We start from the raw sequence: 26,786 nt of genomic DNA, 5'->3' as shown, positions 1-26,786 counted from the left end.
AATATTTTTTTATATTCCAATTTTTTAAAAATCTTGAAAATAATTTATTTCCCTAGAACGTGTTTGGATGGTGCAAACGGAACAGCAGTATATTTGCATACATCAATGTCTGTTGGCTGTGTTAGAGGGTAAAGAAAATATTGTGGGTCCTCCACGAGAAATACATGATAATGAAGGCTATGAAGGTTAGTTTAAAAAGTTTTTGGTTTATCTTTTTTTCGATTTTTTTTTCTTTTGGCTAAATTTGGTTATTGGGTTTTTTTATTAAAAAATGAAAATATGTAAAAAATGGTTTACTGTTTTGTGCTCTAGATCTCTAACACCTATTAATTAGATTATCAAACAGCGTGATGACTAAGCTATAGTTCAGACTATATATTCAGACTATAGAATAATAGTCCATACTATAGACTAATCAATAGTCCATACTATAGACTAATGAATAGTCCATATTATAGACTATTCTATAGTCCAGACTATAGGCTATTCTATAGTCCAGACTATACGCTATTCTATAGTCCAGACTAGAGGCTATTCTATAGCCCAGACTAGAGGCTATTCTATAGACCAGACTATAGACTATTCTATAGACCAGACTATAGACTATTCTATAGTCCAGACTATAGACTATTCTATAGTCCAGACTATAGACTATTCTATAGTCCAGACTATAGACTATTCTATAGTCCAGACTATAGACTATTCTATAGTCCAGACTATAGACTATTCTATAGTCCAGACTATAGACTATTCTATAGTACAGACCAAAGTATATTAATAAAGTAGCATCACTTGAACAGCTGACTATTTTTTTTTAACTAGATAAATGAAGCAAGTTGTCAAAGTTTGTTTTGAAAATTGTTAACATTGTTTACGTCGCCATTTTTAAATTGTGTTTTGCTATTTGTTAAAATTTGTGAAAAGTTGAAAAAGTGAATTAAAAGTGGTTTTAAAGTAGTTTAAAAGTGTAATAAATTGTATAATATATAATAATATAATTAAATTGTTAATATTTTTAACTTAAAAGTAATATTTTTTATTTATGTTTTGTTCACATTGTTGTTCAAGGAAATTTTATTTTGACACAATCTTAAATTATTCCAAAAACAAAATATATGTGGTTGTTGTAGATGTTGTTGTACAACAAGAGATGTCGCTACTTTATTAATATACTTTGGTACAGACTATAGACTATTCTATAGTCCAGACTATAGACTTTTCTATAGTCCAGACTATAGACTATTCTATAGTCCAGACTATAGACTATTCTATAGTCCAGACTATAGACTATTCTATAGTCCAGACTATAGACTATTCTATAGTCCAGACTATAGACTATTCTATAGTCCAGACTATAGACTATTCTATAGTCCAGACTATAGACTATTCTATAGTCCAGACTATAGACTATTCTATAGTCCAGACTATAGACTATTCTATAGTCTAGACTATAGACTATTCTATAGTCCAGACTATAGACTATTCTATAGTCCAGACTATAGACTATTCTATAGTCCAGACTATAGACTATTCTATAGTCCAGACTATAGACTATTCTATAGTCCAGACTATAGACTATTTTATAGTCCAGACTATAGACTATTTTATAGTCCAGACTATAGACTATTTTATAGTCCAGACTATAGACTATTCTATAGTCCAGACTATAGACTATTCTATAGTCCAGACTATAGACTATTCTATAGTCCAGACTATAGACTATTCTATAGTCCAGACTATAGACTATTCTATAGTCCAGACTATAGACTATTCTATAGTCCAGACTATAGACTATTCTATAGTCCTAGACTATAGACTATTCTATAGTCTAGACTATAGACTATTCTATAGTCCTAGACTATAGACTATTCTATAGTCCAGACTATAGACTATTCTATAGTCCAGACTATAGACTATTCTATAGTCCAGACTATAGACTATTCTATAGTCCAGACTATAGACTATTTTATAGTACAGACTATAGACTATTTTATAGTCCAGACTATAGACTATTTTATAGTCCAGACTATAGACTATTCTATAGTCCAGACTATAGACTATTCTATAGTCCAGACTATAGACTATTCTATAGTCCAGACTATAGACTATTCTATAGTCCAGACTATAGACTATTCTATAGTCCAGACTATAGACTATTCTATAGTCCAGACTATAGACTATTCTATAGTCCAGACTATAGACTATTCTATAGTCCAGACTATAGACTATTCTATAGTCCAGACTATAGACTATTCTATAGTCCAGACTATAGACTATTCTATAGTCCAGACTATAGACTATTCTATAGTCCAGACTATAGACTATTCTATAGTCCAGACTATAGACTATTCTATAGTCCAGACTATAGACTATTCTATAGTCCAGACTATAGACTATTCTATAGTCCAGACTATAGACTATTCTATAGTCCAGACTATAGACTATTCTATAGTCCAGACTATAGACTATTCTATAGTCCAGACTATAGACTATTCTATAGTCCAGACTATAGACTATTCTATAGTCCAGACTATAGACTATTCTATAGTCCAGACTATAGACTATTCTATAGTCCAGACTATAGACTATTCTATAGTCCAGACTATAGACTATTCTATAGTCCAGACTATAGACTATTCTATAGTCTAGACTATAGACTATTCTATAGTCCAGACTATAGACTATTCTATAGTCCAGACTATAGACTATTAGGTTATTCCCTTTTTGTTCGTTTTTTGTTAAGTAAATTAACTGGCAACACTAGATCAATTTTAAAATCTTCAACTTAAAGCTTTATGTTATCAAAGTTTAATGTAAAGGTAGTCTATTTATATAACTGTTAAGAGTTCTACAGAAAAATTCTGTTCATATATTTTACAGAAATCTGTAAAATGACTTTACATTTGCTTACTACTAATCTCACACTAAATGAGTGACTACCAGGTCGACACTTTGCTATAACAGAATGACGTCAAAAACATTTCGTTTCTTTTTATTAAAAAACCCACATGTACTGAAAAAAAAACAACAAAAAACACTTCAACACTGTTGCTATAGCTAGCCCAAGTACCTAAGATTTGTACAACAACAATATACACACACTTGTATATGAACCCTCTTATCACTTGTGTGTGAGACCCCTCTTAACTAAGCTGACATTAGTCATCCACTAAATTTTAGCTGCTATACATACATTGTAGTATTTTATACATTTTTGTTTTCTTTTTGTCGATATTTTTCTTTAGAATTCCTATTTAGTTTATAGAAATTTCTGTAGATATAATTGTAGTTAGGCGGTTGAAAATTTAAGACTATACTTCACAGGATCATTTCTGTAGTAAGTCTTCATTTATTTTCATTGCAAAATGAAAAATTTCGTAACCGCGATGACGAGGTATATCGTTTTATCTGTAGCGTGAGGTTTTGAACTTTGTCTTTTATTTTCAACTTTCGGGTTGGAATTGGGATAATGTTTCTTCGATGATCGCTTAGCTTTAACGGATAAAACGACTTCTGAGTGGCTTTTTTAATAAATTAATTTCATGAATTGGGGGAAATAAAATGCGTATTATGATTCTGGAGCGTTGAAGTGTTTAGCAAAATTTGTAAACCTTTTTTTATGTATTTTAAAAAAATTTTATTATTTATTAATATTTAGCTGCTGCTGGTTTAAAAAAAGCCTATTTTTTCGGTGTTGGGTTTAAATTTGTAACTAACAAAACACAAAAAACTATTTTTTCTTTTTCTTCCATCAAAAACTTGCTACCATTAAAAAAAAAAAAAATAATTCAAAATATCACAAAATGATTCATCATCATCCTCTCTCTGCACTTGAAAAATATCCAAACAAAACTTTCCTAAAAATACTAATTAGGCCAACAACCTCAATACGATGAAAATGGTGAAATAATAGCCACCATCGAGGGACACAATGAAATAATGCATGATACCCTACAGCCCGAAGATGCTGAGGCCATCGATCAAGAAAATGCCGCCATTATACACGATGATCAACAGCCTCTAACGGGTTTTGGAGGCGCAGCCGTACATAGTACTTCGATGACATCATTCGGTAATGTTGCCCAAGTCTACAATACCGATTCGATGGACAGATGACATACGGCCAATCAGAACGATAACAACAATTCCGTGGTTATCGTTCTGGTTGATAATAAGCCCAGTTCGATGATCTGTAAGGAAGGTTCCATAGATGTGATCAGCATCGGTAATAGTAGTGGGGGTAATACCAGTAACAATAGTGCCAATTCGCAACAAATGCATCATGGTGGTGGTGGCGGAACAACCATAACGAATGGTCACCAAACTTTACAGCATAGACGTAAATCACAATTAATAACATTTAGTGCATCATCCTGTGATATTAAAAATAGTCTTAGCCATGAAATCATAATGGTTAATAATAACTCGAATGTCAATTCGAATCAAAATGGCGCCACGCACAATAATCATCGAGGTAGTATAGTGGGTAGTATTGGCAGTAACTCGCAAATACATGCCAATACTCGGCTGAGTTTTGCTGAAGAAGATATCATGATAATACCACAAAATGGTCAGCATCAACAGCTGCAGCAGCAGCAACAACAACAATCGCAACATCACTCAACGCACCAACAACAAAATGGTTCACTTTCTGGTTCCGGTACAGGATCCGGTAGTGGTTGTGAATCGGTGGGCGGTCATAATAATGAACTAGAAGATGATGTTTTTCGTCGCCATTCCCTCGAAGTAGACGAGGAGGCCCAAGAGGCTCTTTACAATGAAGAATACGGCACACATATCGAAACGAAATCGAATAACGCGAACGATGATAGTGGCGGTGGCAGTTATGAAGATTCTCATGCTCTACACAGTTCCCTAGGTGGCAGTAATCGTAATAGTTTGGAAAAAGATGATGATGACATTGATGTCGATGTCATTAGCACCGATGTCAGTTGTTATGATCAGCTATTGGGTAGCAGTTGTAATACGCGCAATGATGATGATGAAATTGCCACAATTGTGGGTGATGGTGAAAATTATACGAAATTATCGAAACATGCTTTGAAAACGAGTCTTAATGGTGGTGTTGGTGGTGGTTCGTATGGTGTGGTTAATGGTAGTGGTGGTCTCGGTGAAAATGGTGGCGGCATCATATATGCCAATCCATTTATGGGTTTGTAAACGATTTTTTTTCAATATATCCACTGTGAATGTTCTTATATTGTTTTTAGTTTTATTTCTTTTAAATTATTTTAAAGTTTGCTAATTTTTTTCGGTTTTGTTTTTTTTAATAATATGATCAGTCAAACCAATTTCTCAATAATTTGTGAAAACAATTTTCATAGAAGAAATTTCTTTAGTACCGTCAAATAAACATTTATCTCAACTACGAATATAAAAATTAAACCGAATTTGTAATATTTGTTCTGCTCCAGTTCTAGTTCAGTTCTAGTTCTTGTTCAGTTCTAGTTCAGTTCTAGTTCAGTTCTAGTTCAGTTCTAGTTCAGTTCTAGTTCAGTTCTAGTTCAGTTCTAGTTCAGTTCTAGTTCAATTCTAGTTCAGTTCTAGTTCAGTTCTAGTTCAGTTCTAGTTCAGTTCTAGTACAGTTCAAGTTTAGTTCTAGTTCAGTTCTAGTTCAGTTCTAGTTCAGTTCTAGTTCAGTTCTAGTTCAGTTCTAGTTCAGTTCTAGTTCAGTTCTAGTTCTAGTTCAGTTCTATTTCAGTTCTAGTTCAGTTCTAGTTCAGTTCTAGTTCAGTTCTAGTTCAGTTCTAGTTCAGTTCTAGTTCAGTTCTAGTTCAGTTCTAGTTCAGTTCTAGTTCAGTTCTAGTTCAGTTCTAGTTCAGTTCTAGTTCAGTTCTAGTTCAGTTCTAGTTCAGTTCTAGTTCAGTTCTAGTTCAGTTCTAGTTCAGTTCTAGTTCAGTTCTAGTTCAGTTCTAGTTCAGTTCTAGTTCAGTTCTAGTTCAGTTCTAGTTCAGTTCTAGTTCAGTTCTAGTTCTGTTCTAGTTCAGTTCTAGTTCAGTTCTAGTTCAGTTCTAGTTCAGTTCTAGTTCAGTTCTAGTTCAGTTCTAGTTCAGTTCTAGTTCAGTTTTAGTTCAGTTCTAGTTCAGTTCTAGTTTAGTTCTAGTTCAGTTCTAGATCAGTTCTAGTTCAGTTCTAGTTCAGTTGTAGTTCAGTTCTAGTTTAGTTCTTATTCAGTTCTAGTTCAGTTCTAGTTCTGTTCTAGTTCTGTTCTAGTTCTGTTCTAGTTCTGTTCTAGTTCAGTTCTAGTTCAGTTCTAGTTCAGTTCTAGTTCAGTTTTAGTTCAGTTCTAATCAGTTCTACTTCGGTGTAGCTCAGTTTCAATTCAGTCCTAATTCAGTTCCAGTTTAATTCTAATTTATATTAAAATATTTAATTTCGTAAAATTATGCGTTTAATTTTTTTAATTCATAATTAATTTTAAAAATATCAGTAATCTTAAAGAAAACTTTTAAGTTGGGCAAATTAACTGAGAAACTTGAGGAAACTTGAAAATATTTTTATTAATTTCATACTAACATTTCTACGTTTTTACTAATTTATATTTAGCATGATAATTTAAAATTTGCTCGTTTTTTTATTATATGCAATAGTTAAAAAAAATAAATAAATTTTACCAAAATTTTCTTACAGATGATGAAGGTATAGCAGAATCAGGCATGTAAATCTACGAATGGTTCTAAGGACACCTTATAAAAAAAAGAAACGCTTTTAACACTTTCACTCTGTTAACGATATTCTACAAAAAAAAGATAAATTGGAATAAGAAAAACAAAAACTTGACAAAAAGCTGATATTATAAAATTTTATAAAAAATAACTTTTTTTTAGAAAAAAAGAAGCCATTACCAGAATGAAAGAATACTTTAAATAAAATGAACAAAACTTTAAAAACAAACCAGCTGATTTATAAATAAAAAGGTTTTAAAGAAATCTAAGAGATTTATGGAAAAATCTGAAAATTTAAGAAATTATTTAAAAATTAAAGTTTTAAAATAATGAATATTTTAAATTTTTTTTTGAAAGGCTGGTTTTGTTTTTTTTTTAAATGATAATTATAATAAACGAACTCAACTCGAAATATCTTTATATATAAAAATGAACATTTTTAAGGAAACTCTCGCCAATAAGGAACAAATATAAACAAAAATTATATATATTTAATAATAATATTAAAACAATATATGTAATAAATGTATTTTAGATAAACAAGGACAACTTAATTAAACTATTTTACATTAAATGTATACAAAAGAATTATAAATATATATAAAGAAAATCATTAAAAAAAATTATATATAAATATTTAAAAATAAATTTTTATTTCATAAGTTGTAAAAGTAAAAAAAAGAAAAAAGTAAAGAAAACATACATATACATATTATTAAATAAATATTAAAGAAAAAATAATAGCAAATAAATAAATATTAACAATTTAAAGCAGAGCTAACAAGTAATTTAGTTTTGTTCTGAAAAATTCTCTTAAAGTTTTCAAAAAATCTGAATTTTCAAAATTTAAAAAAGATTTTAATTTCAAATTTTCAAAAATGACTACAAAAGAAAACTAACTGTCTACTTGATTGTTTACTTAGCAGCTCTGTTTTAAAACCTTTAGCCAGGCAACTATAACTAAATACAACACTTTTTTTTAGCGGCAATTGTTTTATATAAATAACAACAAAAACTTTAAACATAAATTATTATTTTTAATTGTTTTATTTGCTTAATAATAATAACAAAATAAATCTAATTATTTTCATTTGAAAATAAGCTTGTGTCTGTAAATTAAAAAAAAAAAAGAATAACTGCAATATTAATAATTTTGTTTAAATCTAAGTAAATTGTTAATAAATTTTTCTTTAAATAGTTATGATTATTATTATTGAGTATTTGTTTTATCCCACACATTTATTTTTATTATTATTGTATAAATTGTTTTATTTTTTTTATCAGAAATTTATTAAATTTTTTTTTCTGTTTTGTATTTTTGTTTTACGTCCATTTATATTTAAAAAGAAAAGTACCCGAACAATTGTATAGTTTTATTGTGAACATAATTTTTAATTTTTTTTGTTTTAATTTAAAAATATAAAAAAATATATATATATAAATAAAATAATAAAAACATCACACATTTATAAAAAAAATACATTCTGAATCTGAAATTTTTTTTAACTGTGACTAGACAATATTTGTAGCATTATTCATGGTATTCATTTTTATAAAAGTTATTAACACAAATGCTGAAATCTAGATACTATTATAAAGTCCAGATTTAGGGAAATTTTTTTCATAGGGAACTCTCTAAGACATGTTCAATGATTTAGATTAAATTTTAGATGCATTAAATTAGAAACATTCAAAGTTAGTTCTCCACCACAGTTCAGAAATTTTTTTTATCGGGATTTGTAATTAAGGAAACTTCGGGTTTAAAAAGTTTCCCCTTCTACCGCCCTCTTAAGGTTAGGTTCCATACACCTCATATTACCAGGAGTACGGCTACACTGGGATAATATAGTTGACTTTGTTGTGTCTGTAGCAAAAGAAGAAAAGGAAGGAAAGGGAAGATCAAAGATTATGGAAATAGTTTGAAGAGGGAAAGGAAAGAAATTAGAACTTCTTTTATAGAAATTTGTATTTAAAGTTCTACCTCTGCCGTCCTATTTAGGTTAGGTTTCACACACCTCATACTGCTACAAGTACGACTATACTTGGGACCTATAGGTGCCCCTGTAATATCTGTAGTAGAAGAGAAAGGAAGAAAAGGGAAAGATCAAAGATTAAGGGAATATTTTGAAGAGGTAGAGGGAAGAAATTAGGACTTCTATTACCGAAATTTGTAATTAAACGAAATTGTAAGCCCCAAATTTCGGTTTTAAAAAGTTTCTACCTCTGCCGCCCTCTTTAGGTTAGGTTTCACACAGCTCATACTACTACTACTAAAGGGACGATCAAATATTATGGGAACAGTTTGAAAAGGAAGAGAAAAGAACTAAGGACCCTGATAAATGGCTTCATTATCAAGAGTATTATGAAAAAGAGTATCATTAAGAATACCAAGTTCACTCCCATTCCAAAAAAATAAATCGACCCTAGAGTCTAATAACGCATTGTTTCTCGGGCTGGATAATTACACAGAATCCTCAGAATCCTCATCCTCATTTTGGCAACTTCTATAAAGGAAATTATAGCGCTTTCTCTTATCAGTAATAACTGATATATGAGAAAGGATATTCTATGTGAATCCACATCGCCCTAGCAATCGATCAAGAGTACTCTTGAGACCATCGGTTCTAAACTAAACTGAATCATATATAGGATATATGCTATTTAATGGCCGTAAAGGAAACACAAAACTATCCAATATAGCCATAGCCAGTTATATCGCAGTGTACTCTCTACCCAGGTTGATTATTGAATGTTTCGCCATTTCATTTAGAAACGCCCGGCATTCCTGCTCTAGTCTAGATGTAGAATACACATCGATCTGGGTTTTAATATCAGATATCCCATGGTACCTAAGCCAATTTATTGCCCTTTTTATTGCTTATATTTTACTTGTAGATGGTAGAAATATCATTACATCTATAAGAGATGTTAGTTCCAAATTCCTCCTTTTATTTATCTTTGATATAATTAAAAATTTTCATTCCAAAAATATCTGGGGAGCTGCAGAAAATTGATTTCAACATACAGACGAACATTGCTAAATCAATTTCACTATTCATGTAACTTGTTAGATATAGATAATACTCTATATCGGTCTACAATTTCACGACCTCATGCAAATGTGCCCGTAATACTGTTTAACCAATTAAAGATTCATATGTTGAAGCAGCAATATAAGGCGCCTTCAGAAAATTACATTTATGTTCATAACTGACTTAAAAGCTTAGTTATAGCGATTAAATATAATCCAGTTTTATAAGAATCAAAGATTAACAATGAGGATTGGCACATTCTGATGCGTTCGGTCCATATTTCAGCCAAACCCCTATTAGAATTCCCCTTAGCTATTAGTTTATTTGAAGATGAAGTATGTTCAGACTTTGAACAACCCTTTGCAAACAAATCGGCTGGTGTATTCTGGTATTTATCAGATATAGACATTGATTTCGCAACATTTGCTTACTTTCCTTGATATATTTCCATAAATTTTGTAGCCTTTAGCCCCAATATTTCAGAAGATTATATAGGTTTTATGATATTTTGGATTCTTTTATTGCAACTAGTTAAATTGCTCTATAAGAACATCCCGAGTCACTAGAGAAATTCAACAAGAATTAGCATTTTTATAACCACCATCCTGAAAAGGTGGGGATTTTGTCATTCTGGTTTCTTATTAGATTTTAAGTTAATGTATTCTTGCCCTTACGTCTGTCTGTCTGTTCATCTGCATGTGGAAGACACGATAAACAAGAGGATTGATTGACACAGTTTGGTTTTCATCTAGCCCCTAAACAAGTTCATCCACGGAATACAATTAAAACGGCCGTAAATGTATTGATTATGCAGGAATCTTGTTAAAAATTTCGGGCCACACTTAAACATTTGTAGTGTTATGTTATCTGTGTTTGATGTCTCCAAAGAGTCAAGTGTCTTCCTCCTAGAACATGATATTAAAATAACTAGTATCTAACATAGGTGATCGGGTGGCTAGTAATAGTTTAAAGAACTATGTGCCTAATTCGGTATTGTCCCCCGAATCTGCTGGTATATGTATCAATAAGCCAGTACATACATCATGTTTAACAACTCATTAGATGCCAAGTGTACCAGTTCCATATAATTTCCCTAGTGTTTAGAGCAATTTACTTATTGCGTAGAAAAATGGACTTGCTTTATAAAGCCATAAATGCCAATTGAAGTCTAGTAATTACTATTGGAACTAAAACCTATGGCCGCGAAAACTTATATATTAGATTTTGATAAAAACTATTAGAAACGTAAGTATTATTCATATCGCTTTTTTAGACAAAGGGATTTTCAATGATTGACTCCACTTACTTCAAATAAATTAAGCCATTGGCAGTTAAATTTGGATTTAAACAAAGTTTCGAAAATTTGCCAGAAATGTAAGAACAAATACTTAGCTGAACTTCAAAACAAAATTTTTCGAATTTAATCGAATTTTATAGTATACAATAGTAGCTGAAACATATCGCATATTAAAAAATAAAAATTTGAAACTTATACATTGTAAATTACATATTCTCTAAGAACTAGTTCATATTATTTCCAATAATTTCATATTTTTTCACTACTTTCAAACACAAGGTGCCAAATATTTGTATAATTTTTTATTATTAAACCTATTCTCTATAAAAATAAACAGAAAAAACTATTAATCAATACTTAAAGTACATAATACCGGAAAACTTTGTTTCATCGGTTCCACATTGTACTGAATTAGTTTTATTAATACGATTTTTATAAAAAAAAAAATAGTAAAATTTTGTATTTTGTATTAAAAATTATAATTTAAAGAAAATAATAAAAAGTAAACTGAAAAAAACAAAAGTTCACACATGTTTTTTTTTAAATGTGTTTACATTTGTTTAATTTTTTTTAATATTTAACAAAATAATAACTAAATTTAAAGAAAATATTTAAAATTTTCTTTTTTTTATACATTAAAGTAATTAATTGTATTTAATCAAGAAACAAATAATTGTATGTTAGTTTTCCCCCAAACTATTGTAATCATATTCTAAAATGTATCTGAGAAAAAATAAAAAACAACTATATTAAAAAAATAGAATTGCATCGGCCGGGAATCGAACCCGGGCCGCCCGCGTGGCAGGCGAGCATTCTACCACTGAACCACCGATGCTTATAACGGTATTTTTTCCAAAATTAAACACGCACTTGAGGTTGAAAGAGATCTGGAGCTTTAATAAACTTTAATTTGATTTAATTTATTTGATTATTAAGACTATTATAAAACTAATTAAGATTTAAAATTTAGGTTACAAATCTCAAGTAAAAACTTTCTTTCTTCGCCCTTTCACTCAAATATTAAAAAACAACATTTTTAGTTTCGCCCAGTCATCATAGGAACATAGTTTGTCGAATGTTCGCGCTCCAAAATGACTAAATAACAATCCACACTCATCCTTAAACAAAACAATCACAATCGTGAAATGGTCTCCATATTCTAGTCTAATCCAAACCCTACTTCTAGTTTTTAATCTGGAATACGTAGTTTATAATCTATAGTCATGTACATAATCTTGTCAATAATATATAGACTATAGTCCATTCTATAGTCTTGCCTATAGTTTGCTCTGTAGTAGGGAATATAGTCTAGTCTAAAGTCTATTTAGTAAATATAGCCTCACTATTGTCCAGGGTCTAGTCTAGTCTGCATATAGTCTGGACTATAATCTATTCTATATTCTTGATCATATTCTATTCTATAGTCTGGAATACACTGTATTCAATCGTAAAAGTATAGTCTACAATATGGACCATAGTCTAAACTATAGGCTGGACTAAAAAAGTATAGTCTATAGTCTGGACTAAAGTCTATTCTATAACCTGAACTAAAGTTTAGTCTATAGTCTAATCTTTTGCTCTAAACTATAGTCTGGACTATAAAAAATTTTGTTTATAGACTATAAGTATAGTCTTGACTAAAATCTAGTCTAGATTTTAGGATGTCTTTAGGCTGAACTAGTCTTTGGGCTGAATAAATTTTTAGTTCAGAACAAAATATTTTCTATAACATGGACTATACTATTGTGTTGTTTAGTTTTCTCTTGTTTAAAGTCTGGCCTGTATTCTGGACTTATTCTAGACTATAGTTCAGACTATCTACTCTATGGTATCGACTATAGAATAGTTCTTATATAGGACTATTTCCTGCACTGTAGTCTAGTCTTTAGTATGGACTTTAGTATAGATTTTAGGCTGTACTATGGTGTAGTCTTTAGGCTGAAAACTAGTCTTTGGGCTGGATAAATTTTTAGTTCAGTACAAAATATTTTCTATAATAAGGATTATAGCCTGTATATACTATATAGCCACTATACTATAGTGTTGTGTAGTTTGCTGTAGCTTAAAGTCTAGCCTGTATTCTGGACATAGTCTAGACTATAGTTCAGACTATCTACTCTATGGTCTCGACTGTAGTATAGTTCGTATTCAGGACTATTCCCTGCACTATACTAGTTTTTAGTATGGACTTTAATATAGACTATAATAGTCTATTCTTTAAAAAAGTAAATTTGTTTATTTTTCTTATAACAGAAAAACATTAAAAAGTTAAGTTGCATCGGCCGGGAATCGAACCCGGGCCGCCCGCGTGGCAGGCGAGCATTCTACCACTGAACCACCGATGCTTGCAAATACAAAAAGGCAAAGCTTTTATTTGTTATTTTTGTAGAAAACAACTAGTAAACAATTTGTAAGCTTAAAGCTTTTTCCTTTACAAGTTATTTATAAACTCTTTATATAGGTATTATGTGCTGCGAACTTCAGGGCGTTGGTGGTGTAATGGTCAGCATAGTTGCCTTCCAAGCAGTTGATCCGGGTTCGATTCCCGGCCAACGCACACTACTTTTTTTATTATTTTTCAAATCCAAATTAAATTTTAATTTAATCCATAGAAAATATCTTCGACCAAGAAATTTCCAAAAGACATTTCAGAATTTTGAAGAAACTAGCTAAATTTTGAAAGAATAAAAAGTGATCTAATCGAATAGATAAAAAGTTTGATTGCATCGGCCGGGAATCGAACCCGGGCCGCCCGCGTGGCAGGCGAGCATTCTACCACTGAACCACCGATGCTTGCACGACCCAGAGTTCACAAACATTTTACTAAACTCACTTAAGAGTTTAAATAACACTCTAATTAAAGCTATATTGACAAGGCTGGACATAGCAGAATGTGATTCTGATCCATGTAAAATTAAATTTTGGGAGATATTTGGTTCAAAATTTTTGTTCTAACATTTTTATGAAAAATTTTTCGGATTCACCATAGATTTTAGTCTAACATAACAAATTTCAGTTGCCCTCGGCCATAAGATCCCGAAATAACAACACAAATTGTTTAAAACCAAAAAATTTCGGGAATTTTGATGAAACAATGGACCTAGGTCCATTCTGAGTGCATTTTCAGATTCAGCCTGGGAATTTACCAGAAAGGTGAGTTTCCAGCCAGTTTCGCCCAATAGTTTTCGAACCAATATTTCATCTAAATTTCCGAACAAAATTTCAGACCGATTCTACTACAAAATTTTATGTTATCTCAATATTTCCTATTTATTCTTATATTGACTTTTGAAACAATTTGCTAACCAAGACATTTTAGAAAAACCTCACATTTTAGAAAAATCTTGATGGGCAAGACAGGACCATAACAGAACTAGAACTGAAGAGAATTGATATAAAACTGAAGTGGAATTGTTTCAGATCTTGAACTGAATAAAGAAATAAAAAATGTATCTTGTATTTGTATTGGTTTTATACGATGTTGAAAAAGCCTGCTGGTAATCCCACCATGTTGATAAATGCTGCCTCACCATCAAAAGCCTCACCCGACTTTAAAGAACTAAGAACAAAAAAGGTAAGAAAGAATGAAATTTGACTTAAAAAAATATAATATTTTACCTTTTCTCTTATAAAGGCATTTCTGTGACCAATGCCTGAGGCAAGTTATATACTGGAAGACGCAATGGCTCGGGAAATATGGCCTCTATGAGTACATACAACTGAACTCCCCGAATAGAGCTTTTGAGCTAATAGGTCGAAATCACGTGTACAATTGCAATGCATAACGATGTAAGAATTAATCAGGGACAACTGATGGGTATGTGGTGAAAATATCAATTTAATAAGTTGCGGCAACACTGTCATACGAACAGAGATGTTATTCTAACGGCTTTCAAACACAAGCATCGGTGGTTCAGTGGTAGAATGCTCGCCTGCCACGCGGGCGGCCCGGGTTCGATTCCCGGCCGATGCAATTGATTTTTTTATTCTTTCATTTTTAATTTATTAGTTGCAATAATAAAAAACAGGAATGCATCGGCCGGGAATCGAACCCGGGCCGCCCGCGTGGCAGGCGAGCATTCTACCACTGAACCACCGATGCTTATACAGCATCAGGACAAAGAAAACTCCAAGCTGTTTAGCGCCATACAATTATTTTTAATAAATTAACAAACATACAAAAGAAAATCTTTAGATTTTAATTACTTATTTTTTAACACAAGGTAAATTAAATTTCCTTTTTTTTTTTGTAATATTAATTAAACTATTATTTAATGGATTTAATTAATCAATTAGATACTAAGATATTGGGCTCTATAGAATGTAAAATATTAAAACCTTGATGCAAAACACAAACACGCGGTACGCCACATTCAACCAAAAATTTTGAAAACTAACAGAAAGAAAAGAACATCAAAATATGTTGGAGTAATAGTTATTGAATGAAGGTAACTTACCTCTACAGCATTTTCGTGTATATTGCTTATACAAATAATAATACGATTTAATAGTTTCTCCTCCAATTGTGGCACATTTAGACAATCCAGAGATTTCTCTTCCAATTGTAAATTATTGTACGGTATATTAATGCTATTCGGTAAATGAACACGATTATAATCAGACGTTGTTCGTATATCCAAACATAGTAATTCCAAAGGTTGATGTCTTAATAGTTCCGTCAAATCGTTAGCACTAATACGTGGACACATTTCCTTTTGTAAATGAGCCAAAGTGACATCAGTGGTAATATCCTTGGGTATAATATATAAGATAATATTGATTCTTTATACTTCACAGTTTATTTATTTTTTTAAATAACTTACAAATGGTCCCAATTCTTGGTCTCTTAAAACATGAAATCGGTGGGATACACTTTTCGGTGTAGACTCGTACATTTTTTGTGATTCGACCACACAATTCTCCATAACAATATCGGGTAAATCGGAAAACAATAAAATGCACTCATTGAAACCCGATGCCAGTAAAGTAGATTTCAATTGTTTTAATATAGAAATGCCTATATATAGGGGATACGAATTATCGCCCAGCATTAATTTATCCCATAAATGCAAGATTTTATGCAAAGGGAAAACATCTAAAAGAGAAATTCAGTTAATGTTTAACTTTCCTATATTACTTTTAACAAAACTCACGTGAAAACATAGTTAAAAACCAGGGTATAGCAAATAGTTCTGGTATAAAGTTAATATTTGCTAAATGTTGTGCCAACATGGGTTCATGAAAGGCTGTTAATTGCGAAAATTTACTTAAATACTCTTTGATAATGGCTGAATTATCCTTGAGGAAAAACCATTGTAAATATTTCGGTATAAATTTGTAAACACTATGAAATGCTAATTCTTCATTATTGAAATTTAAGTAGAGAAACGGTGCTGTTAGAGAATCTAATCCTTGCCAGTAGACATAGTGCGGATGGGCAGTTACCCAGGCTTTTAAAAGCCTTTTCAGTTTGTTGTGACCTTCTGGTGAGGATAGCAATTCATCGTACTGATGACAACGTGGTATATCGACTTCAATCTGAAATGAATTTAAGAATTCAAGTTGTTATTAGGATCACTGAGACGATCTAAAAATTTGAAATAAAACATAACTGAAATATAAGTACTGAACTAGAACTGAACTAGAATTGAACTAGAATTGAACTAGAATTGAACTAGAAGTGATCTAGAACTGAACTAAAACTGAACTAAAACTGAACTATAACAGAACTAGAACTGAACTAGAACTGAAATAGAACTGAACTAGAAATGAACTAGAACTTAACTAGAATTGAACTGGAAGTGAACTAGAACTTAACTAGAACTGAACTAGAACTGAAGTAGAACTGAAGTAGAACTGAACTAAAACTGAACTAAAACTGAACTAGAACTGAACTAGAACAGAACTAAAACTGAAATAGAACTGAACTAGAACTGAACTAGAATTGAACTAGAAGTGGAACTAGAACTAAACTAGAACTGAACTAAAACTGAACTAGAACTGAACTAGTACAGAACTAGAACTTAACTAGAACTGAACTAGAACTGAACTAGAACTGAACTAGAACTGAACTAGAACTGAACTAGAACTGACTAGAACTGAACTAGAACTGAACTAGAACTGAACTAGAACTGAACTAGAACTGAACTAGAACTGAACTAGAACTGAACTAGAACTGAACTAGAACTGAACTAGAACTGAACTAGAACTGAACTAAAACTGAACTAGAACTGAACTAGAACTGAACTAGAACGGAACTAGAATTGACTAGAAATGAACCAGACTTAACGAACTAGAACTGAACTAGAACTGACTAAACTGACTAGAATGAACTAGAAATGAACTAGAACCGAACTAGAACTGAACTAGAACTGAACTAGAACTGAACTAGAACTGAACTAGAACTGAACTAGAACTGAACTAGAACTGAACTAGAACTGAACTAGAACTGAACTAGAACTGAACTAGAACTGAACTAGAACTGAACTAGAACTGAACTAGAACTGAACTAGAACTGAACTAGAACTGAACTAGAACTGAACTAGAACTGAACTAGAACTGAACTAGAACTGAACTAGAACTGAACTAGAACTGAACTAGAACTGAACTAGAACTGAACTAGAACTGAACTAGAACTGAACTAGAACTGAACTAGAACTGAACTAGAACTGAACTAGAACTGAACTAGAACTGAACTAGAACTGAACTAGAACTGAACTAGAACTGAACTAGAACTGAACTAGAACTGAACTAGAACTGAACTAGAACTGAACTAGAACTGAACTAGAACTGAACTAGAACTGAACTAGAACTGAACTAGAACTGAACTAGAACTGAACTAGAACTGAACTAGAACTGAACTAGAACTGAACTAGAACTGAACTACAACTGAACTAGAACTGAACTACAACTGAACTAGAACTGAACTAGAACTGAACTAGAACTGAACTAGAACTGAACTAGAACTGAACTAGAACTGAACTAGAACTGAACTGAACTAGAACTGAACTAGAACTGAACTAGAACTGAACTAGAACTGAACTAGAACTGAACTAGAACTGAACTAGAACTGAACTAGAACTGAACTAGAACTGAACTAGAACTGAACTAGAACTGAACTAGAACTGAACTAGAACTGAACTAGAACTGAACTAGAACTGAACAAGAATTGAAGTAGAACTGAAGAGTGCTTTCATTGAAACTCACCTGACGATCCGTTGAGGTGGGTGTAAATTTATCAATTTTTTCATAACTTCCGTTAGGTATGACATCCAAAAGACAAGCCCATATAGGGCCCCTTAATAAAGGCGGTATATCAATGCTGGCTTCTTTGCGTATTAGATCCGCCGTATAAGGATACCCCTTAACATAGAAATACTATAAATTCGAATATATCATGTTAAATTCCAAATCCTTAATACAAACCTTTAATAATCTCGAAAATAATCTAACTCTATAAAATTGATATTCAATATCTTTTTCACGTATTACCAACGGCAATTGATCCATACCCAAACCAAAATTATAGGGAAATTTCGGGGAATGTATTAAAGGATAATAAGCCATAGCGGGTATTCTGCGTAAACGTTCTATAAGATTTTGTAACTTTAATATGACCACACGATCATCCATTAAATACGATTGGCTGCGTTTAGGACCAACGATAGAACCATTAAGGCAAACAACTTGTGGTATAGATAATATGGGAGCCTCACTACGTATGAGACCCTCTTTTTTCAGTTCCGATTGAACATCTCCGCCGGCCAGCTGCCACCAATAATAGATTTGTTCTAAAGGCATGCGTAACAAAAGTATGGGAGATTTTTCCACTGGGGTACATTGATACAAATTGAGATTCTTGTTAAATATAGAGCTATTTATGAGTTGCTCTGGTAGTGGTCTTTCGGATGGTTTAACAGCCAAACATTGTTCTATTAAATCACGTACTTCACTGTCCAAATGTTGATAAACTTCTAGTTTATCATGTTCCCTGGCGATTTTTTCAAAAACATTATTAGATTGACAAAATGACAAGATTTTTCGAGATATAGAGGATATTTTTAAATTTGGCCAAAATGATGATTGTAACAGGAGTTCAGCTATAATCATGCCCAAGGACCAGATGTCGCTTTTAATATTATTCCTGGAACCCAGCAAACGTTCTGGCGGCATATATTTTATATTGCCTATGGGAAAGGCAACATATTCGCCACCCTTGGTCATGTAGTACAAACCATAATTGAATAATTTTATGTTATTTAAATGATCTAAAAGTATATTTTTCGGTTCCAAATTATGGGCCACAATTTTATGGGCATTTAATTCTTTGAGAGCGGAGGCAATTTGAAAAAATATTCTTACTATTAGAGCTAAATTAAGAGAAGTTTTACTTTTATCTTGTAAAGTAGAGCCGCGATATTCGGACACCACAATAGTTCTTTCTGTAATATAAAAAAAGGTTTCATTAATTAAACTTTTGTTTTAAAAAGGGGCGTTGCTAAGATTTTGTACTTTAAAGCAAAAACTTACCATGTTTTCCTCTAACCACATCCAGATATTGACATAAATTTGGATGTTTTAACTCTTTTAGCTTTTGGGATCTACCTAGAATGGCTATAGAGTTGGGTGTCAAAGGTAAACCATTGCTACCACAAACTTCACCGGGATGAATTTTTGCAAAAAATGTTATGGCAGCCAAAACAGATTCTTGTTTATTAACCATTTTTATGTTAAATTCACTATACTTTTATGTATTTTTGTTAATTTTATAATAATTTCATGGTTGCCATCAAGAGGATTTATATTATTAATGAGTTTTTAATCAGTTTGTTAATATTACTTTGTATTTAGCTAAAATTGTATAGAAAGTAAATATATGAATGAAAAAATGCAATTTATCTATTAATGAGTGAAAAAAATATAAATAAAACAACAACCCTGTTTTAGCTAGAGGAAATGGCTACCAGACTTGAACTTTATTGCGTAAAAAGCACTAAAATGTATAAATACCGTTAAAACACGATTTTTTTAAAGGTAGATGCTAAAAAGGTATACAAAACAAGCAAAAAATTGATTTATCTTTGAAACAAGCATATGATCAGTACGCCCGGCGTGCTATAGTTGAAAGAAGGAGACTTTTCAATTTATTAAAAGTTAACTTTCCGCTATTTAGGATAAGTTGATTTTTAAATATTAAAAATGTCGACTTTTAGACTTTTCATTTGTTCGATTGTTGGAAAGTCTATATATATGACCCTAGTACTCTTTTTTTCCTTTTGTCACTCAATGGGTTTATAAATTATTTAAAATATCTCCCCACAACTTTTTATTTTAAAAGCAAATAAGCCTTTTCGCAAATATCCGAATGTGTTCACAATATAAAGACGAAGGGTAGTTTAAAATTGCCTAGATCAAAAAACTCATAAATCTGGCCACTTCACATTTTACAACAACTAGTCAAAATACAACTCAACAAAAATAAAGAAACGAGTAAAAAAAATCAGCGAATTTAGCTTCATGGCCTGTGGACGAGTTTTGTCTCGTTCATTCGGTTTTATACCTTCACCGTTTTAACTTGAATATTTATACTACAAGTAAGTAAAATATGGAATTAAAGTGTAAAAATTTTAGAAATATTAATAAAAATAAACAAAAACTTAAAAAAATCTAAAGCAAATAATTAAAATAACTTTAAAAACTAAATATTTGTTTGAAAATATGCACTTGGAAGACGAACAAGTGGAAAAATTTAAAGCCACGTGTTTCAAAATGGCGTCTTAAAATATTTTTTTTTGATAAAGCTTAAGATTTTTTATAGTTTTTTGTTTATAATTAAATGATGAGACAATTAATTTTCCTTTTGCGGTTTCCACCAGAAGGTCAATTTGCAATCGCATGGTTTTTGACCTAAGGATGGTTAAAGGTGTCTGATATTTTGCAATTGAAACTAACCTCACTTTTCCTTACCACATGTGAAATAAATGACTAATTTTATGTTTTGTTTTCTTTTATAGAATGGCGGACGCAGCTCCAGCCCGTGGTGGTTTCCGTGGAGGATTTGGTTCTCGTGGTGGTCGTGGCGGCCGTGGTCGCGGACGTGGCCGTGGACGCGGTGGTCGTGGCCGTGGTGGCAAGGAAGATTCCAAGGAATGGGTTCCAGTCACCAAATTGGGACGTTTGGTACGTGATGGCAAAATCAACTCTTTGGAAGAAATCTACTTGTACTCTTTGCCCATCAAAGAGTTCGAAATCATCGATTTCTTCTTGGGCTCCGCTTTGCGCGATGAAGTCTTGAAGATCATGCCCGTACAGAAACAAACCCGTGCCGGTCAACGTACCCGTTTCAAGGCTTTCGTTGCCATCGGTGACAACAACGGTCACATTGGTTTGGGTGTTAAGTGCAGCAAGGAAGTTGCCACCGCTATCCGCGGTGCCATCATCTTGGCTAAATTGTCTGTCGTCCCTGTACGTCGTGGCTACTGGGGTAACAAGATCGGTAAGCCCCATACCGTACCCTGCAAGGTTACCGGCAAGTGTGGTTCCGTATCTGTACGTTTGATCCCCGCTCCCCGTGGTACCGGTATTGTATCTGCCCCCGTCCCCAAGAAGTTGTTGACTATGGCTGGTATTCAAGATTGTTATACCTCTGCCCGTGGCTCCACTGGTACCTTGGGTAACTTCGCCAAGGCTACTTATGCTGCCATCGCTAAGACCTACGCCTACTTGACACCCGATTTGTGGAAGGAAATGCCTTTGGGCGCTACCCCCTACCAACAATTCGCTGATTTCTTGGCTGACAAACCTGGCTCCCGTCACATTGATGCTTAAGAATTCGGTTTGGATGTTTTAAGAGCATAAATCTCGAGAACTTTTTAAGAAAATAAATTGACAACTCTTTTGAAAGAGAAGGAAATAAAATTTGTATTTTTTTAATTGGCTTGTGGGAAAGCGAAAGTTTAAGTTGCAAAAGATTTAGTTTAAATTGGCGATCATTTTGTAGTACCTAAAAAGAAGTTATTTAGTTGCTTGAACAATTGCATCGTTTTGGGCTATTAGTTTAGTCGCTTTGGGCTATTCTATCATACGTTCCGATATGGCTTTACAGTATCGTAAGAGTTAATTTGAGTTACAACATAATCGATTCAGAATCAAGGAATTGTTTTATACAGGTCTGTTATAGAATTCTGGAACATCTTGCCCACCAATCTATATGGTATGTTCAAATCTAAACTCAACAGTTATATTTTATTTAAATCGGATCATTCCTTTTGAATTAGGTATTCCATTTTTGCGAAATACATAATATTGATTTTTAATTTTGGTTTAGTTAGGGCCGTTTGCGTTTCAGATGACGATAGGCCAGAGTGGGCTTGTTTCGAAATGCATCTGATGCATAGTGCGCACGGAAATGCACCACAGAAATATAACGTAGAAACGCTCTGATTTGCATCAGATGTAGTATAGTCATGCATTTCTGAACAGTTCCATACCTCATATCTTTCTCTATAAAAAATAATTTTGCTTCAAGCAAGCTTCAGTTAAACTAGATTTCGAAAAGGCTCGTGTTAGGATTCAAAAGGAATTGATTTCGTATAAATATCAACGATCGTTTTTTAGTTATCACTATTATAGAAAATATGGAATCATATCTCAAATTTACTACAAGAATGTTTTATTACACTTTTCTCTTGTTTTGCATAACTCAACCTGATACATAAAGCGTTAAAGCTTTTTCATCTGAAGTTAAAAAAGTCTTAAAATATTCTATACATTAAGAAAAAATCATAAATTGAATTTGTTTTTTTTTTGTAATAAATACATTTTATTTTCTTTAAACTTTTACATCTTTATTATGCCGCAATAATTCTCATGGTTTCTTTGGAATGACATGCCAACTGTCTTCCCCATTAAAAATATTATCTGAAATTATAAAAGAAAATTAATTATTAATGATTTGTTTAAAAGTATCAAAAAGTAATTAAATTTATTAAAAAAAATATCAGACGTCCTATAACCCATCACTAGCAAACTTCTGGTGGAAACCACAAAAGGAAAAGTAATAATAGTCTCATCATATACTACATAAATCTAAGGTTTACTATAAATGCTTATCTAATGTTTTTCCAAATATTTCAATACTGATAAATACACACCTTGGAGGGGCTATTTTGCTTCTGGATGTTTCTCCACAAAATGCAACAATTCAGTTCAAAAACTCTGCGAGTTTCAATGTATTAACTGGAAAAGAAAATTTCATTTTATTAATACACAGAAATTATTAAAAATATCTTTAATATTTATGAAAATCTTCAAAAATATCAGACAATCCAAAACCGTCATTAGCAGAACTTCCGGTGGAAACCGCAAAAGGAATGTTTAGGGTTATCATCATTTAAGAAAATAAAAAAGCACAAAATAATCAATTATACCAACCTTTTTGTAACAGACATCTTGTGGAGAATGGATATCCTTTTAAATAAGAAATCTATCCTGCAATTAAAAAAGTGAGGTTAGTTTAGATTCCCAACAATATTTCAAATTGTACTTTTAATATATTTCAGTTGATATGTTGTCTTTCAATGATTTTTAGTACAGGTCTGTTTTTTTCATCATTAAAATTATTTTATTTACAATTTATTTAGAAAATATTTACCTTGAAAGATTTTCAGTCTCCATAGGACGCCATTTTCATTATTTGTTCAGCTCAAAAAACACGTGGTGTTTTTTATTCTAAAGAAATTTAGCTGGCTTTTGTTAAACGCTGTAATGAATTGAAGTATAGATTAGTATAAAGTTTAAACTTTGCACTTTCTAAAAGAATTAAAATTAATTTTTCTAAATTCAGCCTGCCGTAACATCTTGTGTTTTAATAATTTCAAAAGTGTAAATTACCATGAAAAATACATGGAAATCTACGAACAAAATTATAAAACTCAGTCTCGTCATCAGTCCTCATCATTATAGAAAAATTTATTTTGATTTTTTTTTTAATTTATTTAATTCTTTTTAATTAGAACTTACCATTTTTCTATATATTTTTGAATTTTCTTTTTCCACGTGTGTTAGATTGGAAGTTGTTTTTATAAAGAAAAAATGGTAGAATTTACTCCGTGACATATGCTTTGAAAATTCGGTGGGTATTTTGTTAAAAGTAGAGAGGGGAATGCCACATAGCTGCAAACTACTCGTTATTTAGTTCTGCAAACAAATTGGGTAACACCCTAGATAGAAAAATGTGGAACTTTATTAATGCTTCGTTGAAACATGATTATTGGTTCTAGAACTTTGGAAAGAAAAGAAAATATATTAATGTAAATACATATCGAAGAAGTAAGTAAGTAAGTAAGTAAGTAAGTAAGTTAAGTAAGTAAGTAAGTAGTAAGTAAGTAAGTAAGTAATTAAGTAAGTAATAAGTAATAAGTAAGTAAAGTAAAGTAAGTAAGTAAGGTAAGAAGTAAGTAAGTAAGTAGTAAATAAGGAAGTAAGTAAGTAAGTAAGTAAGTAAGTAAGTAAAGTAAGTAAGTAAGTAAGTAAGTAAAGAAGTAAGTAAGTAAGTAAGTAAGTAAGTAAGTAAGTAAAGTAAGTAAAAAGTAGTAAGTAAGTCAGTAAGTAAGTAAGAAGTAATTAAGTAAGTAGTAAGTAAAGTAAGTAAGTGAAGTAAGTAAGTAAGTAAGTAAGGGAAGTAAGAGTAAGTAAGTAAGTAATAGAAGTAAGTAAGTAAGTAAGTAAGTAAGTAGTAAGTAAGTAAGTAAGTAAGTAAGTAGTAAGTCGTCCGTCCTCCGTCTCCGTCCGTCGTCCGTCCGTCCGTCCGTAATCCGTCGTCCGTCCGTCCGTCCGTCCGTCCGTCCGTCCGTCCGTCCGTACGTCCGTCCGTCCGTCCGTCCGTCCGTCCGTCCGTCCGTCGTCGTCCGTCCGTCCGTCCGTCGTCCGTCCGTCCGTCCGTCCGTCCGTCCGTCGTCCGTCCGTCCCGTCCGTCCGTCCGTCCGTCCGTCCGTCCGTCCGTCCGTCCGTCCGTCCGTCCGTCCGTCCGTCCGTCCGTCCGTCCGTCCGTCCGTCCGTCCGTCCGTCCGTCCGTCCGTCCGTCGTCCGTCCGTCCCTCCGTCCGTCCGTCCGTCCGTCCGTCCGTCCGTCGTCCGTCCGTCCGTCCGTCCGTCCGTCCGTCCGTCCGTCCGTCGTCCTCCGTCGTCCGTCCGTCCGTCCGTCCGTCCCGTCCGTCCGTCCGTCCGTCCGTCCGTCCGTCCGTCCTCCGTCCGTCCGTCCGTCGTCCGTAGTAGTAGTAAGTGGAGTAAGTCCGTCTAGTCCGGAGTCGTATTAGTGTATGTCGGTAGCGTCGTAAGTTCGTCCGTAAGTCCGGTAAGTCCGTCATTTTAGAAATCGCCTCGTTTCGGATTGTTCCTATACTCGTAAAATCTAGAAACGTGTTTTTGTATAACGAATTCTTTTGCTTTTTTTCAATTATATTTAATTCTTTTAATTGATAGTAAATATTTCGTTTTATAATTTATTGTGAATGTTTTTAATTGTTAACTCACAGTTAGCAGCATCAACAACGTCAAACAAGCTTTGCTTGACGCGTCGGCAGCGTTAACCACCGGGCTCCAAAATACATTGTTGCTTAACAAACCATTAATATAGTGGCAACACTTTTAAAATTACTACTGTGAATATTTATTAGCTTTTTAAAGTTTTTTTACAGAATTCAGTTTTTTTGCAAACAAAGGTAAAAATTTATAGAAAAATAAAAAAAAATTAAATTTCCAAAATAAATTCAATAATTAAAGCTACTACACAACAAAATTTTACAATAATTAACCAACAGAATAAAAAGCGACCGGCTTTTTGGTTTTGCTTTTTCCAAGAAGAAGAAAAACCACAACAACATCAAAATGTCAGTGACTGACACTTTGCATTATTTGGTTTTAGGAAATCCCGTGAGCAAAACAATAATTGGTACAACTGCCTCCATATTTTCTAAAGAAAGTTCAAAGGTAAAGTTTTATAACAATATTTATCTAACAAAGAAATAAAATATTAACATTTTATAGTCTGCGGCCGGTAAAGCTTCCAATATGTCCCAGAAAGTGATGAAAAATGTTATGCCATCGCTGTGGCAATTGGCTGGACATAATTATAATTTTGTACGTTTAGCTGGTCTAAGTGGTGCATCGGCGGTTGTCTTGGGTGCTATAGGCAGTCATCATTTGAATATCCAGGATAAGCCAGAACTACGTAATGTTTTCGAGACTGCCAATCGCTTTCATTTCTTTCACTCGATTGCCTTGTTGGGCATGCCTATGGCTAAATACCCCCTGGTGGTAAGTTTTTAATATTCTTTTTAATTTTTAATAGAAATAAATTTGTGGTTTTCCCTAGTCCGGTTCTCTAATGGTCTTGGGCACTTTGTTCTTCAGTGGTACTCTTTATTATCGCGCCTTTACTGGTAATAAACCTCCATTTGCCCGTATGGCTCCTATGGGTGGCACCTGTTTGATTCTAGCCTGGCTAAGTTTATTGATTTGATCAGCTGTTTAAAGTTTGCTTTGTATTTTGCATGGCGTGAAAATGAGCGATTTATTAAAAGTAATGTATTTTATTAAAAAATATCTTTAATTCCATGTTTTTAAAACGTTTTATAATTAATTTTTTAATAATATTTTTTTGTTCTTGGTTTATATTAATTTTACTTATAGTAAAATTAGCATGCCAGTAAACAAACAGTTGAAAACTATCTTATTTTTGTATGTTTAATAAAAAATTCCTACAAATGATTCA

General features: G+C 32.5%; 4 protein-coding genes, 1 long non-coding RNA gene and 7 other non-coding genes across 14 annotated transcripts in view; 6 read left to right on the top strand and 6 right to left on the bottom strand.

Annotated features, from left to right (window-relative positions):
- Positions 1–6,845, top strand: part of LOC119605144 (tyrosine-protein phosphatase 10D) — a 31,299-nt gene extending 24,454 nt beyond the window's left edge. Inside the window, exons 9-10 of one of the 2 annotated variants that reach the window (XM_037958113.1) lie at positions 57–185; positions 6,652–6,845. In XM_037958113.1, the coding sequence (XP_037814041.1) occupies positions 57–185; positions 6,652–6,683 (161 nt within the window). In that variant the 3' untranslated portion in view covers positions 6,684–6,845. Of the gene's footprint in view, positions 1–56; positions 186–3,874; positions 4,117–6,651 lie in introns of those variants that run through there. The other variant, XM_037958114.1, reaches the window with a different exon arrangement.
- On the top strand, positions 3,308–3,522 carry LOC119605164. The gene has a single exon (XR_005231565.1). It is a non-coding gene; the product is annotated as a small nucleolar RNA U3 (small nucleolar RNA).
- A 4,934-nt stretch (positions 6,846–11,779) lies between the features above and the next one.
- Trnag-gcc lies at positions 11,780–11,850 on the bottom strand. Its single transcript has one exon. It is a non-coding gene; the product is annotated as a tRNA-Gly (tRNA).
- A 1,439-nt stretch (positions 11,851–13,289) lies between these two features.
- On the bottom strand, positions 13,290–13,360 carry Trnag-gcc. The gene has a single exon. It is a non-coding gene; the product is annotated as a tRNA-Gly (tRNA).
- Positions 13,361–13,500: 140 nt separating this feature from the next.
- On the top strand, positions 13,501–13,572 carry Trnag-ucc. The gene has a single exon. It is a non-coding gene; the product is annotated as a tRNA-Gly (tRNA).
- A 165-nt stretch (positions 13,573–13,737) lies between these two features.
- Positions 13,738–13,808, bottom strand: Trnag-gcc. Its single transcript has one exon. It is a non-coding gene; the product is annotated as a tRNA-Gly (tRNA).
- A 1,109-nt stretch (positions 13,809–14,917) lies between these two features.
- Trnag-gcc lies at positions 14,918–14,988 on the top strand. The gene has a single exon. It is a non-coding gene; the product is annotated as a tRNA-Gly (tRNA).
- Positions 14,989–15,046: 58 nt separating this feature from the next.
- Trnag-gcc lies at positions 15,047–15,117 on the bottom strand. Its single transcript has one exon. It is a non-coding gene; the product is annotated as a tRNA-Gly (tRNA).
- Positions 15,118–15,158: 41 nt separating this feature from the next.
- LOC119605157 (TBC domain-containing protein kinase-like protein) lies at positions 15,159–19,912 on the bottom strand. Its single transcript, XM_037958130.1, has 7 exons — positions 19,545–19,912; positions 18,441–19,456; positions 18,222–18,377; positions 16,169–16,553; positions 15,839–16,110; positions 15,473–15,766; positions 15,159–15,408 (listed from the first exon to the last, which is right to left on the bottom strand). The coding sequence occupies exons 1-7, from the start codon at positions 19,735–19,737 to the stop codon at positions 15,304–15,306; spliced, it is 2,421 nt and encodes an 806-aa protein (XP_037814058.1). The 5' UTR covers positions 19,738–19,912; the 3' UTR covers positions 15,159–15,303.
- A 564-nt stretch (positions 19,913–20,476) lies between these two features.
- LOC119605149 (40S ribosomal protein S2) lies at positions 20,477–21,932 on the top strand. The gene is made up of 2 exons (XM_037958124.1): positions 20,477–20,608; positions 21,029–21,932. The coding sequence occupies exon 2, from the start codon at positions 21,030–21,032 to the stop codon at positions 21,840–21,842; it is 813 nt and encodes a 270-aa protein (XP_037814052.1). The 5' UTR covers positions 20,477–20,608; position 21,029; the 3' UTR covers positions 21,843–21,932.
- Positions 21,933–22,812: 880 nt separating this feature from the next.
- LOC119605154 lies at positions 22,813–24,124 on the bottom strand. The gene is made up of 5 exons (XR_005231564.1): positions 24,036–24,124; positions 23,668–23,775; positions 23,448–23,504; positions 23,168–23,252; positions 22,813–22,934 (listed from the first exon to the last, which is right to left on the bottom strand). It is a non-coding gene; the product is annotated as an uncharacterized LOC119605154 (long non-coding RNA).
- A 1,486-nt stretch (positions 24,125–25,610) lies between these two features.
- LOC119605161 (transmembrane protein 256 homolog) lies at positions 25,611–26,786 on the top strand. Of its 2 annotated transcripts, XM_037958137.1 has the most exons (4): positions 25,611–25,734; positions 25,834–26,002; positions 26,060–26,329; positions 26,388–26,786. In XM_037958137.1, the coding sequence occupies exons 2-4, from the start codon at positions 25,901–25,903 to the stop codon at positions 26,532–26,534; spliced, it is 519 nt and encodes a 172-aa protein (XP_037814065.1). In that variant the 5' UTR covers positions 25,611–25,734; positions 25,834–25,900; the 3' UTR covers positions 26,535–26,786. The 2 variants fall into 2 exon arrangements, with proteins under 2 accessions (XP_037814065.1, XP_037814063.1); XM_037958135.1 differs by lacking the exon at positions 25,611–25,734 and having other exon boundaries at positions 25,759–26,002.

This window comes from Lucilia sericata, unplaced genomic scaffold, assembly GCF_015586225.1.
Source record: "Lucilia sericata isolate MDLA Ls3-8-SP2 unplaced genomic scaffold, ASM1558622v1 Contig000461F_arrow, whole genome shotgun sequence".
Classification (NCBI taxonomy): Eukaryota; Metazoa; Arthropoda; class Insecta; order Diptera; family Calliphoridae; genus Lucilia; species Lucilia sericata.
The sequence above is the reverse complement of the archived record's forward strand: the minus strand, read 5'-3'. Positions and strand labels throughout refer to the sequence as shown.